Here is a 19,487-nt window from a genome sequence, read left to right as displayed (position 1 = left end):
GGCTGTTGGAACGATTACCGAACACCAGATGTGGGAAACGCTTTGAGTGCTTAGTGAATGCACTTCGCGTTGCCTCCAGGGACTCCACACAGACCCCGCAAAGAAGCATTTTCCCTCCTCCCCTTATATGTCAGATCTCAGGAGCACTTGTTCCTTTATTGTAAGGCATTTTAAATAAATTCGATTAAATGCTATGAACATATACTTGATCCTTTTGTGTGCTCTTCAATCTTGACTACCTCCAAGATCAGGCCTTTAAACCTTTACCCGAATGAATCTTGCCCTCTGTCCCACTAACACCTCTTTTCACCCAGCCGCTACACTGATTATATGATAGGCCAAACCTAAATCATTTGTAAGTGCAATTGCCTTTCAGGGAAAAGGCTTCCAGGTAAATGTACTATGCAGCGCACCTCTGACCATCGTTTGTAATGTCAGGTCCTCTCAATTCGATGGGGCTTTACCTGCGCGTAAATGCGGATTCCATACCTGTAGACTGACCTCTGCACGTGCTTCCCCTGAGTTAATCTGCACTGTGCTCAGTGAACTTTACTCACAGGTAAGTGTGCCTAAGATTTGCTCAAAAGTAACATTCGCTTTTCGTCAATAAGTGCGTTTAAGGCAGGACTGCACGTTGAAGACGCTTCGAAATGTAGTTTGTTGCTGGGGCAGCTAACGCGGTGCAGTCCAGATGCTGATTCACTCTCATTCATTCCCATTAACTCTCAACCTGCCTGATCATTGGGATGACTGGGAGTTAGAGTCCAATAGCAACTGAAGGGCGCCGCGTTGGCAACCGCTGCCCTGATACCAGCGCGCCCTGGTGCCAGGGAGCGAACCCCCCTTATACTTCGCACAAACTGGGTTGAGGATCGGATGTGACAGAGGGTTCCTTGGCTGGGTGGAAACACCAGTTCAAAGAGCAGGCAGACCGATCCCCCAACCGCAAGTACTTTCGGAGTCTGGACTCTAAGCCGCAGCCGCTCAGAAGCAAGTCGCATCGATTTCCCTGAGACTGTCTTCCCGTTAAGCACGTCTGAGCTTGCATCGTTAAATCCCATTGATCCCAGTGGCAGAGAGTTTAAATAAGTCCCCTTCCCGAAATCAAGAGGATTTGAAAAGCCTTTATCCTGGGTAGGATCCTGTCCATGCACCTTCCGTGGCTATAAAGTTTCAGTCACAGGGAATGGGCTGGGGGTGGGAGAGCCGAAAATGACACCCCTTCACGCGCGCACGCGCGCGCGCGCACACACACACACACACACCCCTCAACTTCCACTATAGACCTTTATCGAGAAATAATGGATTGCTCTTTCTTCGCCGCTAGTTAACCGCACCTTGAGAGAAAAGTTGTTATTCAGCGAAATCAGATGCGATTTGCACTTAGGGCCAAGGAGACTCCGTTAATAAATAAGCATTCAGACGACGACAACAAAAATCCGCCTAGAAACGGCGAAGCGTCGACGCAGGCGTTTTCATATTGCTCATTTATTATCAGTAATAAGCGCGCGTAAGACAGCCCTGCTGCGTAACAATGCGGGGTGCGCGATTTTGAAAAGAAATGAGAAAAGGCGGGGGGGGGGGGTTAGTAGTTGGGCAGTGGGAAATGGAAACCTCGGAGAGTCCCGGGGGGGGGGGGAGTCAGCCATTCAGGAGCAGGCGATCCCCCCAAAGCGCGGAGAGCTGGAGACAGGGATCGAGGAGTTCTCATTTCATGGCATACGCAGACCAAACTCCAGGAGAAAAGGCGAGCGAGCCTTCAAAAACGTACAAAACGTCCCATTTCTAGCTAAACGCTCCGGATAGTTCCTTGGCGGTGTCAAATTAGGAGGGATCTCTTTGTCACACAGACTGTATTATGTTTCGCTCTTGGAAATGCATGACAGCAATGTGGTGTTGCTTTTTTTGAAGCCATACAAAAATTATGCAAATCGACCCAAAAGCAAGGGCTCCCCTTTTGAAATGGTAATGCGCTATTCATTAATCACTTATTGGAAAACGAGCCGCTCTTTCCCCCGCCCTTCAGCCGCCCCTCTTTTTATTATTGTTTTGTATGGAAAGCAACATTGTATATTCGGAGGAAAAGCAAGAGGTGGAAATACTATATTTAAAAATTAGATAATAGATATAATATTTTGAGCTTTGCCATTTTTCTCGCAATTGTAGTTTTATTTTATTTCTTAACACAGCTACTCAGGAGGAAATACTGCACATAACCGAGGATTCGCCTTCGCGGATCCTGAACGGCGTGCGCAAGACTCTTATCGCAGGCGCATTATTCTGAAAGTAAATCCCACCGATATCAATGGGACTTAATTCTAAGTAATGGACTCTTTGGGTCAGGGTGAGACCGAGCCCCGAGAGGGCACACTGCCTCCTTGGCACCTACGTGCAAGAGGGGAAAACAGACGTTTTGCAGCCCACCCAGTAAGAATGAATGCGAGAAGTCTCAACTTTGACTGGCGCGTACCCGCAATCCCCCCACCCCCGCTTGTTTCTAATTGTAACCCAGCAGTTTAACGCACAAGCCCCCCAGCAAACAAGCAACAATAACGGGGGTGGAGATATCTCCCCCATAGCCTCTTTCCGACTAGAAACGTGTCCCTGGTTAGAGCTAGAAATCCGTGCGCGCCTTCCAACGCGCCTTTCCTCGGGTCTCCAGCGCCGCAAAAGGAAGCGGCCCTTCTAACATTTCAAAAAAAAGGGGGGGGGGGTCGAGGGAAGCCACGTTTCGTCGCTTCTCCGATTTTGACGGGGAGGAAAGTCATCTCGGGGGGCTTGCTGACGTTCTAATTAATTTCGCCTTCCCAAATTGCCAGCTGCTTCGAGAGTAAGAAGGATGGGGGAGAGAGAGGCGTGCGTTAGGCTGCAGTCCGTACCCAACACAGGAGGCTGTTGGCGCCTCTGCTCCAAACCCCTTTCCCTGCAGGTAAGTCCCCAACTGGATTTCGAGGTGATTTCGAATCACTTGCCAGTTAGAGGAGGAAACAGCCAATCGTGGGCGATTGCATTGGCATTTCTAGAATCACCCGCTACTTGCAATTCTACCCTAAAGATACCCGCGTCTTGTGGCGGACTTTTAAGCCACTCGGGGCTGCTTGAAGAAAGTGGTCACTGAGATCAGGATTCCCATCCACCCGCCCAAATATATGAATATTTGACCCTTGCGGAAAGGGTCCGCCAGGCAGATTTCCCTCTTTTGCGCACGTTGGCACAGGGCTGGCTGGCGGGAACTGGGATGGGTATGGGTGGTGCGGAGAAGACCTGTTTGCTGAAGCCACCTATTCGTGCGGCTGTCTCTAGCACCCTCAGTCGGGCTCTTGGCCCAGAGAGCGCAGTTGTCACTCTACACTTCCAAAGAGCGTAGATTCAGCTCCCACCAAGCTATAGTGTCCGCGATCACTTCTAATTCCAAGTGTCCTTCTGCTGAATTTGAACCCCACCCGCCTGCTGACAGCAAGTTGTTGCTTCGAGACAGATTCGACTTCCGAATCAGACCGCCACCTGGCAAACTGGGCAGAAGCGCGTCAACGCGGCTTATACGCGCAGAGACATTTCAGATGTTTCTGTTTTGTCTACACGGAATCATTTATGGATCCGATTAGCATTCTTGCTTTACATACCACGGCTCTCGTTAATGACTCGAGAGCATGGCCCCTAAATCTTAATTGTTTGGGTAGGGGATGAAGGGTTGCAGTAAGAAAATGGATCTATAGCAAGGCCTTTAGACGGGCGCTCCTGGCGCAGGACCCTCGCCTTTACAGAATGGCGTGTGGATTATAGCACTTTCGGATGGATTTTGGACCATACAGAAAGGAGGACAAGTAATGAAGGAGCTCTCCCCCAGTGGATCTAAAGCAAACTCTTCATCCACAGGATATTAACCATGGTGTGAATGTATTCCAGAAATTAACTGGGGGGTGGGTGCCCAAAATGCTTCCTGGTGGGCATTTTGAGAAAAAGGACCTGGGTGCGTTTGGCCCTCCACCCAGAAGTGCGAAGGTCTTAAGAGCTGGTGAAAATACACTGGGGAGAGTGTTTTAAGCAAGTGGTTTAGATACAATTAAGTGTCACTTTAATGGCGAGCGGTAGACAGAATAATGGCACAATCCTTGTTTTTATTTTCCACTGGGGTGGCAGGGATGCTGCTACCTGCAAATGGGCCTGCTCCAATCTGACCTCTCCCACCCCACGAACCAGCAAACCCGAGTCAGCTTTCTCGTGCCAAGCGGGGCTTCTGCTGTTCACCGCCCGATCCTAAACGGGTCTCCTTGCATTCCACACGTCCGGCCCTTTTCTGCGCGTTTACTTGGCACTCGGCCCCACTTCAGGCCGCGATCTTGCGTCCCCACGGAGCCATTCGGTGTTTTCTTCCGACTGCCCAGATTTTTAAGATCGCGCCTTGCAAAGCGCTTCATCCGCCCTCCCCCTGGGCGCGTCTCTTCGGAAGCCAGCGGGCATAGGATCGCAACTCTCTGCGAGGCATGATCCGCCCGGGGCTGCGCTAGTCCGAAGCCGGAAGGCGCGCATGCCCGTTGGCCAGGCCCGCGCCTCGTGCCTGCGAGGAACACCTCGGAGCCCTCCCGGCCTCCCTCCCTCGGCGCAGCTCTGCCACCACGTGACGCTATATAACCTCCAGGCCCGGCCGGCGGGCGGGCGGGAGGAGGTGGGGAGCACGAGACAAGGACGCCTTTGGTCGCTCGGCCAGCTTCTTCAGCCGCAGCCACAGCGCCCCATCCTCGCGCGCGCTCTCTCTCTCCTCCTCCCTTCAGGCGCCGGGGGCGGGGCTTCATTCCATGTTCTCTCGCTGGCCGGGAGTCCCGCCCCAGTTCTTCCTTCCTTCCTTCGGTGGGTAAGAAGCCGGGCGAGGAGGGGCGTGTCCTCCTCCGCATGCAAATGAGCCGCCGTGACGGACAGCTCGCCTTGCCAATGCCCCGGCGAAACTCCTCGCCTCACAAAACTCCTCGCCTCACAGACTCCCTTATGCCCGCGCCGAAAGCTGGTCGCGCCGGGCGCCGGGGGGGAAAGCTCGCCTCGCTCGCCTCACGGGGGGCGGCTCGCGAGCGCGCCGACCAGACCAGCCGCCGGGGCTGGCCGGCCGTCGCGGCGGTCGAGGCTGCTTTTGCCTCTCGCGCGCGCTCTGCTCGGCCGCCCCTTCCCCGCCCGGGCTGGGGAAGACGTCTCCTCCTCCTCCTCCTGCTCCTCCGCCTCCATTTTCCCGCGCGCTCCTCTTGCCCAGATGCCCGCCGCCTCCTCCAGCCGCGGGTGACTTCTGCGTGGGAAAGCAGGAGCGCGGGCGAGCGCGCGAGGCGGCGGCGGCGGGCGCGCGCGCGCTCCCGGGACGTGCGAGAGGCTTTCCCTCAGCCTCGCGCCGAGCTCTCCTTTTGGCTGGCGCTCCTCCCGCCTATGGAGGGGACGCTGTGAGCTCCTCAGCGGCTGCAGCGAGCGAGCGGCGGCGGCGGCGGCGCCCGTAAGCTGAAGCGCCCGCAGTCGTCCTCCGCTCGCCTCAGCCCAGGCCCCTTCCTCGCTCGCGCTCGCTCGCCGCCCGTGGGCCAGCCATGTCCTACCCTCAGGGCTACCTCTACCAGCCCCCGGGCTCGCTGGCGCTCTACTCGTGCCCGGCTTACGGGGCGTCGGCGCTGGCGGCGCCCCGGAGCGAAGAGCTGGCCAGGTCGTCTTCGGGCTCGGCGTTCAGCCCTTACCCCGGATCCGCCGCCTTCACCGCCCAAGCGGCAGCCACCGGCTTCAGCAGCCCGCTCCAGTACTCCACCGACCCGGCCACGGGATTCCCCTCCTACATGGTGGGTAACGGACCGGACAGCCCAGCCGACTCCATCTTCATCCTCCTCCATCGCTTCCCCCGCTCGCAGCGCCGAGGCTGCCCGGGCTGGGCTGGGGGGTCGTGGGGATGCAGCCCGCCCGACACGCCGGGCAACCCGCGTTAGGCACACACACGGAAGCGCTCCTCTCGACTTTCCTCCTTCGCTTCCCCCTCTTTCGTTGCTTCGCTTCTTTATCCATCTTCTCATTCCTCCCTCCCTCCCCCTTTCTTTCCTTCTTTCCATCTCCCTCGCTTCTTCCTCTTGCCAATTTATTTCCTTTATTCTTTTCTCCCCGCTCACTTTCATTTTCTGACATCCGTTTCCTCCCCCACTTTCCCCTTCGATCTCTTTCGCGCTTCTCTCATATATATATATATAGAAATCTATGTGATTTACCGGGGCGGCGGGGGAGGCTTTCGACCGATGGACAGGAGTCCAAGCTGAAACTCGATTAAAGGTGTTGCTTATTTATTTTTATCTTTATTTATTTGCTGCTGGGGGAGAGAAGAGAGAGGGCTCCTCTTCGGACGGATTTCCACCTCCTCCTCGCGCTTCCTTCCGAGCACGTCTGTGCTGGCGATCGCGCGTGTTTTTGCAGCTCTTGCAAACCGACGAAGGATTAAAGCTAGCGGAGCCAATTGGTCCTGGGAAAGTGGGGCAAAGGGTTCGTTTTGTTTCACTACACAAGAGATATCAGATCGAGCGCCTTTGGCTGGAGTCATCTCTCCCTCTCCCCCCCCCCCAACCTTTTCTCCCAGCCTGGCGATCTTTATTTAGGATAATGGGAGCCGATCTCAAACGCTCCTCTGTTTGACTTTCTCGTGGCAGAAGAAAAGCAGTCGCAAGTTGCCAAGCCTTATTGTTCCCGGGCTATTTAGGAACATTAGGTACATTCGGAGCGCTGTGTTTAGCTTGGTTTCCTGGACCGACTCCGAAAGTTATCAAGTTGGCTCAACTAATTCCTCTCTCCCCCCCCCCCCCCCTTCTCTTCTCTCTCTCCTCACCCTCGTATTATGCAGACTTTAAATCAGCGCAATTTAAACGTTTAAAGGGCGAATTAAAATGCTAATTATATCGCATTTGACCAATTCGAAACGGTGCATATCTTCTGGTTTGCAAATTGGATTTGCAATGCATTAGCGAAGTGAATTGCTAAGTGGGGGGCTTTGTTGTCTCTCTCTCTCTCTCTCCTCTCTCTCTCTTTCTCTCTCTCTCTCTTCCCTGTATGGCAACAGAGGAAATATCGTTGCAACCATGTGTGGAGGCGGAGGAGGAGGAGGAGAGGGGAGAGGAAAAGTAGAAAGCTATCATTTTAAGAAACTACCTGTAGGGCCTTTGGAGGGAGAAAATAAAAATGTCTGCGTTGAATTGCAATAAACTGCAACGAAGACATCAGCAGTTTTCAGAGGGAAGAAGGGATTCGAATGCCCTCTGGATACTTTATTTTTCTTCTTCTTCAGTAATAATAATGCAGGAGTGCTCGGCGCTACAATTAAGAAATAATAACATTGTTCGCTGGAGTGATTGCATTACATTAGTGTAAAATGTCATAGTCGCTCCCGTGGCGTTGCCTGCTAGCTGGCGGCTGCCAGCTCTTCCGAAATGCCTAACGCCCTTGCTTTTGTGCTTGGCAGGGCTCCCCTTACGATGCCCACGCGACGGGCATGAGCGGGGCCATCAGCTACCACCCTTACGGTAGCCCAGCCTACCCCTACCAGCTGAACGACCCCGCTTACCGCAAGAACGCCACGCGGGACGCCACGGCCACGCTGAAGGCCTGGCTGCAGGAGCACCGCAAGAACCCCTACCCCACCAAAGGCGAGAAGATCATGCTGGCCATCATCACCAAGATGACCCTCACGCAGGTCTCCACCTGGTTCGCCAACGCCAGGCGGAGGCTCAAGAAGGAGAACAAGATGACCTGGGCGCCGCGCAACAAGAGCGAGGACGAGGACGAGGACCTCGACGCCGGCGGCGGCGGGATCCGCGGCAAGGAAGAGGAGGCGCTGCCGTCGGACAAAGGCCGCGACAGCAACGAGACGTCGGCCGAGGATGAAGGTGAGGGAGGAACAGGCTGGTTTCGTGGGGCAGGGAGGCAGGTCATGGGCCTGCGTGGAGCCCTGCAGCCCGACCCGGTGCAGGTCTACCTCGGAGTTCAGTGGGGCTTACTCGGAGGTAAGTGTGTGTGTGCGCGCGCGCGCGCGAGGATTATTCCAGGCTGGAGGGGCAGCACCCACGCATTGCCTTGCGCGCATCTTCCACATTCATCCCCAGGGATTCCGCTGCACTTTCTCTTTTCAAGACAGCGGGGAACGCCGTTCCTTGCGAAGTAAGCGCCACGGAGCGGAGTGAAGCTTGCTTCCCCGTAGGCGCTTGCCCCGGGAAAAGGCCGTGCAAACCGCGGTAGTTATCCCGCTTCCAGGTAAACAGGCTTGAAGGATCTCAAGCCTTCGGAGCGCTTCAGGGACATTGTCTCGGGCAGTGCTTGCAGCGGCTTTGGAAAGGAGATGAGGACGAGGATTATTTGTAGCAGAAGCACACGACGGGGGCGCAGAGGAGGATGAAGGCCGCTTCTCAATAAAATGTGGGGGTTTTTTGGGGGGGGCAAGTAAGCCCTGCCCCACATAAGCGATCACAAGTAGCGGGGCACGCACACCCTTTGAATGGCAATGCCCATCATCTTTGGGCGGGCCGAGTCCACTCAAATATTTTATTGGGGAGGGGGCTTCGAAGGGACCTTGGCCCCTAGGAGTTGGCTCCTATCTCAAGCTTGTGCCTTATGCCGACACCTGAACCCACGGCCGGGCCGTCCGATCCACCTATTGTGGAAGCTAAGAGGCCCTCAAGAGGCCTATGGATCCGAGGGGATTTCGCAGGAGATCATCTCGGGGGGGGGGCTGGAGTGTAGAAGGGGGTGGGGAGCGGGGGGGGTGCTCCGATTGTTTGCCACCTGTTTTGGGGGTGGCGGGGAGCCTGAGGTTTAGGAGACGGGGTGCTGCGCTCTCCTCCTCCCGCTGCCGCCGCCGGTGCCTCCGCCTGGTTTCCTTGACGGTTCCCCTGGTTCTCTGCCGCAGGGATCAGCTTGCAGGTGGACTCGCTCACCGACCACTCCTGCTCGGCCGAATCGGACGGCGAGAAGGCCCCTTGCGGCGCCGGGGACCGGCTCTGCGAGTCCGGCTCGGAGTGCAAGGACAAGTACGAGGAGATCGACGAGGACGAGGACGACGTCGAGGAGGAGGACGACGACGACGAGGAGGAGGAGGACGACGAGGAGGCAGCGGCGGACAGGGGTCTTCCCTCCAAGCCCGTCACCTCCTCCCCTCTCACCGGGGTGGAAGCCCCTCTGCTGGGTCACCCGCACGCCGAGGACTCCGCGCGCAACGCCAACAAAGCCGCTTTGGACGCCCGCATGGCCCCGACGGCGGCTTCGCAAACCACGCCGGCCAGCAAGCCCAAGCTGTGGTCGCTGGCGGAAATCGCCACCTCGGACCTTAAGCACCCTCAGCACCCTCAGCACCACCACCACCACCCTCACCACCCGCACAACCTGGGCCAGAGCTGCCAGCCGTCGGTGCCGCCCTCTTCCACCCCGCACAACGCTGCCTACTCGCCCTCCTCTCTCCTGGGGAGGCATATTTATTACACCTCGCCTTTTTATAGCAACTACACAAACTATGGGAACTTCAACGCCCTCCAGGGTCAGGGCATCCTGAGGTACAACTCCGCCACGGTGGCCTCCAGCGAGGGGCTAAGTCAGACGGTCTTAAGCAGCGGCGGCGGAGGCGGCAGCAGCTCGGTGCACAAGCAGGGCTCGGAGAACGCTTTGAAAACCATCGCGAGCCACCTAGAACAACATTACAAGCCTTCCAATCCAGACTCCAAAAAAGGTAGGTGTTTCCTGGCTAGGTTTTCTTTTCTACTAAGAAAATGTGGGGTGCAAATTTACCCTACCCCCCCAAAAAAAATCACAATAAGGTGGGTGCTACAAGCAATAAGGCAATGGTGGTTTCTGACAGTCCAGGTACAAAACTCTTTTTCGAAACTGCAATCCAGGTCACAGTTCTTCTGCTTGGAATTCCATAGATTTAAATGTTGTTGTTGTTGTTGTTGTTGTTGTTGTTGTTGTTGTCAAAGCAGCCCTTTTGTGTGGGATTGCAGCCCGAAGCTGTGGTCAGGCCTCTGAAAAAGAGGATCTAACAGAAAACGCTGAGATTTGCCTTCCAGTTATGAGTGTGATTAGGAACATAATGTACTGTAAATAAATTGTTCCGTGTAATTAAGATCCCTCTAAAAATCACTAAAAACTCCTTGAATTGTATATAATCTGAAAATATTTGCAGAAAGTTTATTCCTTGTTTTTGTTGCTAAAACGAGAGAAATAACAGCAAGGGAGAATATTGTTTTGGCAATATTCCCAAGCAAAAAAAGAGAACAGTTTCAGGTTTGGAATAAAACAGGAAAAACAGTACAGTGTGAAGCAGAGAGAAGTCTGATAGCTTATGCCTAAGTATATTTACTCGGAAGTAACCCCCCCCCCCAGTAGAATGGGACCGAATCTAAAGGCAATTCATTTAGGATTGCAGCTTCAGTTGTCTGTCTCCTTCCAAGTTCCATTATTGGTCTGAGACATTGCTACAAGTTATGCTAAATTTAAAACAAGTAATTAAGAATGCTGGCCCTTCGAACGAGTTAACTCCCAGATCCGCTGAGAAATGCCAGCTCAAGAAAAGGCCTTCCAAGGGCTGTGCTGGGGTTTTGTGCAAGAGGGAGCTAGGCTGTGCCCAGAGTGTATAATCTAGTTAGCCAGCTGTGTCCTGTGACTAACTGACGCTTCTATTTTGACAGACCCCACTGAAGTGTGCACAGTAGGACTACAACCATACCTATAGAAGTGCAATCACACAGCAGCCAGGCAAGTAAGTGAGACCAGCTCCTTTTCTCCTTCTTTCTCCTTCTATTCTGTTACACCGCTTAGGAGGATCATTTGGCATCAGCTCCAGAAACATATTGCTCAGCCTGCAAATTTGCTTAATGTTAATTTCTTGCTCCATTACCAAAAGAGCATTATTACAAAGAAAAGCCTATTGCATTTTCACCTTTCCTTTTTTGTTGTTTTTTTGGAGAAATCAGTTCAATTATTTCACACAAGCCTCTTGCTTTTTTTAAAAAAATGAAAGTTGTGTATTTTCAATAAATATTTAAATCACAGGGTTTTTTTTATTTCCCCAAATTATTATTGGCAAATTGAAACTGCAGTCGACTGGGAACTCCTCCTACATAAGGCCCCGTCGAAATATATGGGCGGATAGTTGTGTGTTCCTCTTGGAAGCCAGCCAGAATTCATCTCATTGTCCCTCTGTACTATTTGAAATGTATATCGGCACGCCAAATAAAAGATCATGATTGCACTGATTCAATGCTTTGGGTGCTGTACAGAAGATTTCCCTGCTCAAATGCACCTTAAGGCATCTTTGTAAACACGCAATTCTAATAGTTGTGAATCGAAATAAAGAGTGATTTTATTTAGCATGCTTATATACATTTCAAACAGCAGAGAAGGAAAATGAGAGGAGTCCTGGCTGCCTTCCAAGGAGAACATAGTGTCTGCATGAATTGCCTCTGTTTCCCCATTTATTTCCAAATCGCTGCTACAGTTAGGATTAAAGAATATCTTGTGGCCAACCATTTCCCACCCCCACAGGGGAAAAAAAAAAGCAGAACAGAACCCAAGCCTAATCCTCCTATGCTGAAAAGGAAAGAAAAAGCGTTTTAGTTAGCCTTCCATTTTTAACACGCCGCGTGTAACTGAAAGATTGTGGATGATCTGGTGTTTTCCTTGGTCCACAGGTAGGTGTCACAATTGCTTTGAGAAAAGTCAACAAGCCATCATCTCTCCCCAAGCTAATCTATCTATCTCTAACAAATTTCTAAATCTGGATCACATCTTGTGCCACTGTATAAAAGAAGACCACAGAGCACTATTAAATCTACAGACTCTCTCTCTAATTGTTAAACCAGAATTTTGCTGGACATTATGTGAGTTTACTGGTATAGTCTAGTTCTCCCCAATGTATATGTGACTTAAAAAGAAAGAATGAAAGAAAGAAAGAAAGAAAGAAAGAAAGAAAGAAAGAAAGAAAGAAAGAAGCAAATCTGTTTTTTCTCAGGATATCTCGAATTGATCAGCTTATTGCCACGGTATATATATATATATATATCTATATATATCTATATTCTGTAGGTGTGATAGGATTTATTGTACAAACACTTTGTAAAAGATACATACAGTAGCAATTAATTAAATAAACCATGACTGAAGAACTTGAGTACTTACAAAGTGGAAACAAATTTGATATTTATTTTTGTAATGATATGAGAGCTTCTAGTAATTTATGCAAGTTGTATTGCAACGGAATCCCAACTCTTTTGTAAATAAATTATGCCTGGTTTTTATTTGAGACATTGATGGTTATACAATCCCTCGTTGTTTAACGAGAATTCTTTACTAATTTATATCTTTAATTGTAAATAAAAACAGATTAGTCTACAATAAGGTGGTGGCCTTTTTTTGTTCATTTTTAGTATTTATCTTTTTTTGTAATTCATGATAATTTATAAAATATCACTGTTACAGTTGCCTAAGGTAACTTCTTAAATATTTAAAATATATTTAGCATTGTGGCTAATTAAACCTGTTGAACGTATATATTGCAGGACAATAAAAACCTTCAGAGTGAATCTGTTGCATTGGACTATATACAATTTACATTTTTAAAAGATTACTATTGTACATCCTGTTGTATTTAGTGCTAGCCTTCTTAATTCAAAATGCCATATTTACTTGCACTGTAAGTGAAGATTTGTGTTTCATTTTTATCAAGAGATACAAAACACTTGAAAGTAAAAAAAAAAAAGGAAAATATCTCACCTCTTTACAAAATATATCTATAATGTGGTATTCCCTTAAGAGATTCACCATTAGGTTAAAAAAATAGCTAAACCATCACTTCAATCCCCCCCCCAGCGAATAATGAGAATTCCCTTATAATATAATTTCAATAAGGAGACAAACAACCATTTATTTTCTCCCTCAAAGATAAATTGAGTGAATATAACTTACGGTTATAAAACAAGAATAATAGCTTCTTAGATTGCCCTTTAATCAATCATACACTTATTTTTCAAGAGGCTCATCTATTTTATTCCATGATTAATAATGTTCCAGCGTGAGAGCATTATTAGATCCCAGCAGGGGAGATCCTGGGTGCTTTTAGCTGCTTTGGAATGGTCAGTTGGGGTTCATTACGGGCTGATATTGAACAATTTATAAAATCTTGTCTAAACATCTGCCAGCTTAGATAGGCCGATGTGTCTGAAGATGGGAAATTGCTCGACCAGTTGATATTGACAAACGGGGCTCTCTCCAGTGGCTTTTTGTTCGCTGAAAATTAGTGGCCTCCTGCTCAGGGGCTTGTTAGAAAGGGCATTTGAAAGTGATCTTAGATACTTCAGGGTTCAGCCTGGGGAATGTTAACTGGATAAAGAGTGGAATCTGCGTGCATGTCTGTGGTGTAATTACAGAAGGTTACCTACAGCTTATGTTGTTACCAGAATGTATTTGCTTATCATCATAATCAACAACAACCTCATCCTCATCACCTTCCCCCTAAGTAAACAAAGTAGCCTCACCAAAAGACAGCTCTCTTGGGCAGTTGGCTGCCGTGTGTGTGTGTGTGTGTGTGTAGAAAGCAACATTTAAAATAATAATAATAATTTTAAAATATTCATAATCTACGTTGCAATCCTAAAATCACCCACATTGTTAAAGTTTTCACTGATGTCACCAGAACTGAGTTCAAAGTAAATATTTTGGGACAATATTTTAGCACAGGTTTGGATGCTGGTCCAGCAATAATGGGGTCTATTTATCTGAGTGTTTCGGGCCTCCCCCATTCCCATCCCCAGAGCTATTCCCAATTCGGTCTAGACTTCCAACCCTTTCCTAAGGTGTTTCTTCTTTACAGCAATTCTGACAAAAACCAAATCTGTTTGCCTGCCTCCTTTATCTAAAATTTTTATTTCTTCCCATCTATACTTTTTATTTCTTTATTTAGGATTATAAGATCCTTTCTATGGGACATTTCAAATTTCTCAGTGCAGAATGTTAAGAGGGTCAGCCGAGGGGGGCAGTTCTCCTGTGCAAGCCTCACTTGAAACGAACCACGCTTTTCCATTAGGTTTCCCCGCGAGTCCTCTTGCCCACGTCCCGTTCATTTCGATGGGGCGTGCGCAGGAGAACTTCCCTGGCGAATGGTGCTCTCAGCAACTGGCTGATATTTCTATCCCTGGCCGCAGCAGGCTTCAAACGAAGCTGTGGAATTTGTTGTGTTTTGGCTTTATAACGGTAACTTGTGGGTTTAATACAATTTTGTATTTAAATACTACTCAGCGTAATTTTTATATGTGATATATATTTTTGCAGGCTAAAGCTCTTTTGAGGGAATATAGTGCCTTCGGGCAGATGGGCGATATAGATGCCAACAATTCCATCGTATCTGTCAGATTATTATTCCAAAGGAGAAAAGTGTAAAATTATCCCGCGCTCCCTTTCGCGGCGACCTTTGAATGGGAGCTTCCTCCTCCATAGTGTGGATATTCTCTCTCTCTCTCTCTCTCTCTCTCTCTCTCTCTCTCTCTCTCTCTCTCTCTCTCTCTTCCCTTCCTCGCCTTATTATACACCGGGTTCTCTGTTGGATAACATGTACATTTCAGTTGGTTTTATATTTTATTTTATTTTGAAAATCCATTCTGTGGCAGAGATTAGGAAAGCTAACGACTCTCCTTTGATGTTTATACGCCCAAAGAATTATCTAAGATTTCCATAATTTACTCACCCCTTGCTAGAACTTAGACCTGGGATTTCTTTTTCTGGAAGGAAAAGTCGAAAGACTTTGGGCAGCTGGCTTTGAAACATTTCCCTCTTTGCCTGTCAGATCCAACGGTTTTGGTATAATCTACTTCGCATTCACACACACACACACACACACACACACAGAGAGAGAGAGAGAGAGAGAGAGAGAGAGAGAGAGAGAGAGAGAGACAGAGAGAGAGATGTGAATTACTATCTCTTTGCAATGGATTCAATCCCCACCGCCTCGCCCAAATCAAACCGATTTATTAAATAGCAATTAAGGTGCATCCATCGGGAAGTTCTCCTGCGCAAGCCCCCCAGTGTGATGAGCTGAAACGATATCGCGTTAGATATTAAAAGGTATAAATGAACGGGAAGCCCTCATTGGCTGAACGCGAGTAAAATCTTGCGCATGCCCCATTCATTTAAGCGGAAGTTTGGCGCCGTTTAAAGCTCCCCTGCAAGGTCGTGCTGGAACGTTACGAAATGGAAGCTTGTGCAGGAGAGCTTCCAGCTGAATTCTACGCTAAGATAAACGAAAGGAGAGCTCAACTGCCATACCTACTGAAGAGTAAACAACAGAAACAGAGTAATGTAAATCCAAAAGGAAATCGCGCAGATACTGGCCTGCTGTTCTTGGTAGTGCACATGCTATTGAAAACCCATTGAGTCCCCTTCCTTATTATTATTATTATTATTATTATTATTATTATTATTATTATTATTATTAATATCAGCAACAGATTCAGAACCCAAACAACCATTTCCCCTCCTGTTTCTCTCGCTGCGACCCTTCCCAACTTTTCCAACTCGCCCAGTTTTCAGTTTGCGCTCCCTACTTGCGCGCAAGTAGGCCTGATCCAACCGGGCTCCTCTTAATGTGCTTGCATGAAACTGTAGCAGTCGAGGTAGCCTTTGCTTCGCGAAATGCGACCTTGCCTGGCAGGTAAAAGGTCTACACCTACACACACACACACACACACACACACACACACACACACCCGCCTTACATCACCAGGACTCGGAGAAAGGGTCAGACTGGGCTAGCTGCGGTCCAGTAAGGGGGAGATATGATATAACACCCCCCTCGCCCCATCCCTGTACTCCTTCCAGTGGCGTAGCGTGGGTTGTCAGCACCCGGGGCAAGGCAAGTAATTTGCGCCCCCTAACCTGTGGATTTGCGCCCCCTAACCCATGGATTTGCCCTAACCCCAGATGTTGCGCCCGGTGCGGCCCGCCCCCCCTTCACCCCCCACGCTACGCCACTGACTCCTTCCTTCCTTTCCTGCCTACAAATGTCAGCAGTTGCTGGCAAGAAGCGAGAGCTCGTTTGCCTTGCAGTGAAGCGGGCGGGGGCAAAGAACTGGCGAGGGCAGGACGCGTCTTCCTCCGCTCGCCTTTCACTTCCTTGGTCAGACGTCGTTTGCTTGTTTTTGTTTGCTTTGTGTTGACTTGCTTGTTTATTTCAAAGGAGACCGAGAGGGATTTGCTCCCGCGGGCAAGCTCACGATTGCAGGGGCAGAGCTAAATTCAACGTCTGTACACAGGGCTGCGCGCACGGCGTGCATTCAAAGCGCATGCACACCCCTCCAATAATTCTGGGAACTGTAGTCTGTTCAGGGTGCTGGGCGTTGCAACTTTGCGAGGGGCAAACTACAGCTGCCCGGGTTCTTGGGGCGCGTGTGCTTTAAATGCGCTGTAAATGTCTGGTGTGCAGGCAGCCGCGCACCAGCAAGAGGTCTGAAGCCATCAAGCCTCTGGGAGCCTTTGCGGTATCTGGGGCTTCTCGCCCGGAAACCTGTCCGCAAATCGCTCGCTCGTTTACTGGAGGATAGGCTGCCATTCAGTTCAATGGGACTCGCAGACTTGACCTTGCGCGCGTTTACGCGAACGCGAGGTCCTATGGGGTTGCTTCTAGCGAATGTGCAAACCGATAAGTTTGCAAACGCCAACGATATCAGGTTTGAAAGCTGGTGGATCGCGCCGCTGGGGATTTTCAAAGATGCATTGTTAGCAGCGTGCAAGGCCAGCCGTCGCAGGAGGTTAAATCGGTGTCGCCTCTTTATTTCCCAGCCATGCCTCAACCTCGCACACACACAGAGAGAGACTGCAGGCCACCAGGGCTTTTCGCCTCTGGGGATGGGGAGGGATCCCTAAACTGGAGTGGGGGCGTTCCCCTTCGGCCGCGCTGAGCCAAGCACAAAGCGGAACACAAGTCCTTAACAAATACATGAGAAACGTCACAGCTAATAGCCGGGCGTCAGAAAAGGGAAGGCGAAATCCAATTAACAGCTCAAGGCTTTGCTGCTTATTAACAATAAGGATTAAGGCTGCAATCTTATGTACACTTACCCGGGAGTAAGTCCCGCTGCACCAAGTGGGACTTATTTCCGCGTAAACATGCCAAGGAAGGGGCTACCTATCTGCCCACACTTTCGCCACCCTATCGAAGGATGCTCACTGAATGAACGCGTAATTTATTTTGGGTGGGTGGGGCGTGTTGAAAGCACGCGTCCGCCGTCCCCACGAAGAGCTGGCGGCGGGGAGAAGGAAGCGGGGAACTGGAGCGAAGCAGGAGAAGAATCAGAATCGGATTCTGAAATAGGAAAGAGTAAAGCGAGGCGAGAATTTGGAAACTCCTTTAGAGCTACTCATCTGACGGAACTCCTCCGACTGAGCAAAATCCACACATAACGTCAGGACGCTCCCGCACAACCTCGCGGTTAAAAATAATAAAATAAATCAAAGCAATGGCATTCTCGAAGCTTGGGAGCTTTTCTCTGTTTTGAAGCCTCGCCATGCGCGCGATTCATTATTTTGCATCATTTTCCCCCCTGAAGGCTTAAGCAGATGTGCCAGGAGTGAGCGCGCGGGGGGGTGGGGGGTGGGTGGCTACGTGCCCGACAGCAAGCAAAACCGCCCCCCCCATCGTTGCTCTCCAACGGTATGCGCTTCTCAGTGACGCAATTTCACCCTATCCTTGGCTGCCGTTCAAATCTATGGGAACTTTGCCCTTGAGACGAGGGCGAAGAGAACCATCCCACGAGGATTTCAGCCGCGTTGTGTGCTATATAGGAGATATTTTATTATATATTTTGTGCGCCGTGAGCTACCTGCTTCTTCTAACAGGCCCAAATTCTGCCCCCCCCCACCTCACCAACCCTTCATTTGCAGGCAGCTGCTTGGGGGCGGGGGGGGCAGCAGAACCAGTGCGCCCCACTCTCCCTGTAAGGCCTCCAATCGGGGGAAGGCTTGTATATTAAACAGAAACCGAACAAACGACATGGACATAGGAAAACAGTTTCCTATGAAACGTGGCAGTACAGCTCCCTTCCTTTTTAAAGGCGTCTGTGCGTATTTGTGCAGGAGCGAATGTAACCGAATTATCTCTCCAGGGCTAAAAGCGAGCCTTGCGTCTTAACTTCCCGTTAAATAAAGCGCTAAATCTAATAGGAAAAGGCAGAATAACTGCCCAGCCCGGTGGCAAAAGTGTGACCCTCCAGCTGTCGTTTGGCTCCAGCTCCCATCAGCCTGAGCCAGCATGACCAATGGTCAGAGGCGATGGGAGCTGCAATCCAGACCCGTCTGGATGGCCACGGGCCTAGGGAGGCACCCAGCTTTTCAGTTCCCCAGAGCGAGAGAGATCCTCGCCCGAAACCAAGTTCCCCATGCCAAGGAAAATGTTTGTGATCCTATTGACAGGGAATCCCCCCCCCCACCTCCGCCCCGCTTCCTTAAAAGAAATAGCCATATGCGCACCCAAAGGAGAATAAACTGACATTTCATTGTGTAGAACATCCGATCAATTATTAATCGTTAGCGTCAACAATGGGGTTATAATTACTTTCGGTTACTTAAAGGCATATTTATTTATTTTTCCTCTCCGTCTCTCTGATCTGGTAATTAGCTAATCCTCTCGTGTAATGGATTCCGAGCTGATTTCATTAGGATGTCATCGCGGCCCTCCGTCCCCTCCCTCCTCCGGGCAGGTCCTTCTGGCTGCTCGGCGTGGCTGAAGGCGGCGCCCCCGCCAAAGACAGTCTTCTTCATCGGGTCGTTTTCTTTCTCCCTTCCTAGAGAGCGAGTTAGTCCTGGGAAGAGAGAAACGGCTTCAAAGCGGATCGCGGCCGGAGCGGAGAGAACTCCCCCGAAGGAGCTGAGGAGAGCGCCTCCCGTCTTCCTCTTCCTTCTCCCGAGGGAGAAGAAGGTCGCTTTTTTTTTAAAAAAAAAAATATTATCCTTATTGTTATTTAAAGTTCTCAACTTCCGAAGCTGGATTCTGAAACTGGACGCGAAGCAACAGGGCCGCGGAGACCTACTTGTTTGGAGCGACAAGCCAGAGGGCATCGAGGGGCGCGCGCTTTGTCTAAGCTGCGCAGACCGATCCTGTGCTTGTTTACTCGGAAGCCGAACCCCCTCCGAGCTCAATGGATTCAACCACGTTTGCTCTCGAGTAAGCTGCGCAGGACATGCCTTCCAACAGGAGTGACTTAAACGGCAGAGTGTAAAATTAAAGAACTTTATTTGAAACTGAAGAGATAAACGGTTCTGCTTTCAGGCTTGACCTCCATCCTCCAAAAAATTGGTGAGAGGTGTTAAAAGGAAACGCCCCAGGTCTGAGCACCCCCAGGTCGAGATTTTTGGCGTTATTTTTTTAGGTGCGTGTGTTGAACGTTGCTTTGAAAATAATCCAGCAATTCATTGTTCAAAACAAGCACTCGCCCTTCTTGGTTTATTTAAAAAAAGATAAAACC

General features: G+C 50.1%; 1 protein-coding gene across 5 annotated transcripts; it reads left to right on the top strand.

Annotated features, from left to right (window-relative positions):
- The first annotated feature begins 4,691 nt into the window (after positions 1-4,691).
- On the top strand, positions 4,692-18,948 carry IRX2 (iroquois homeobox 2). Of its 5 annotated transcripts, none has more exons than XM_077933418.1 (5): positions 4,692-5,801; positions 7,457-7,997; positions 8,897-9,709; positions 10,668-10,738; positions 18,811-18,948. In XM_077933418.1, the coding sequence occupies exons 1-4, from the start codon at positions 5,559-5,561 to the stop codon at positions 10,709-10,711; spliced, it is 1,641 nt and encodes a 546-aa protein (XP_077789544.1). In that variant the 5' UTR covers positions 4,692-5,558; the 3' UTR covers positions 10,712-10,738; positions 18,811-18,948. The 5 variants fall into 5 exon arrangements, with proteins under 5 accessions (XP_077789544.1, XP_077789545.1, XP_077789543.1 ...); XM_077933419.1 differs by lacking the exon at positions 18,811-18,948 and adding an exon at positions 11,670-12,560 and having other exon boundaries at positions 10,668-10,734; XM_077933417.1 differs by lacking the exon at positions 18,811-18,948 and adding an exon at positions 11,670-12,560 and having other exon boundaries at positions 4,693-5,801.
- The last annotated feature ends 539 nt before the right edge of the window (positions 18,949-19,487 follow it).

Source organism: Podarcis muralis, chromosome 8 (genome assembly GCF_964188315.1).
Source record: "Podarcis muralis chromosome 8, rPodMur119.hap1.1, whole genome shotgun sequence".
In the NCBI taxonomy this organism is placed as follows: domain Eukaryota; kingdom Metazoa; phylum Chordata; class Lepidosauria; order Squamata; family Lacertidae; genus Podarcis; species Podarcis muralis.
The sequence above is the reverse complement of the archived record's forward strand: the minus strand, read 5'-3'. Positions and strand labels throughout refer to the sequence as shown.

Bases quoted from the DNA above. Each gene is read 5' to 3' on its own strand.
- IRX2 (XM_077933418.1), top strand. From the start codon at position 5,559: ATGTCCTACCCTCAGGGCTACCTCTACCAGCCCCCGGGCTCGCTGGCG. The intron at 5,802-7,456 runs GTGGGTAACGGA...TGTGCTTGGCAG, and splicing joins CGGGATTCCCCTCCTACATG to GGCTCCCCTTACGATGCCCA. The intron at 7,998-8,896 runs GTAAGTGTGTGT...TCTCTGCCGCAG, and splicing joins TCAGTGGGGCTTACTCGGAG to GGATCAGCTTGCAGGTGGAC.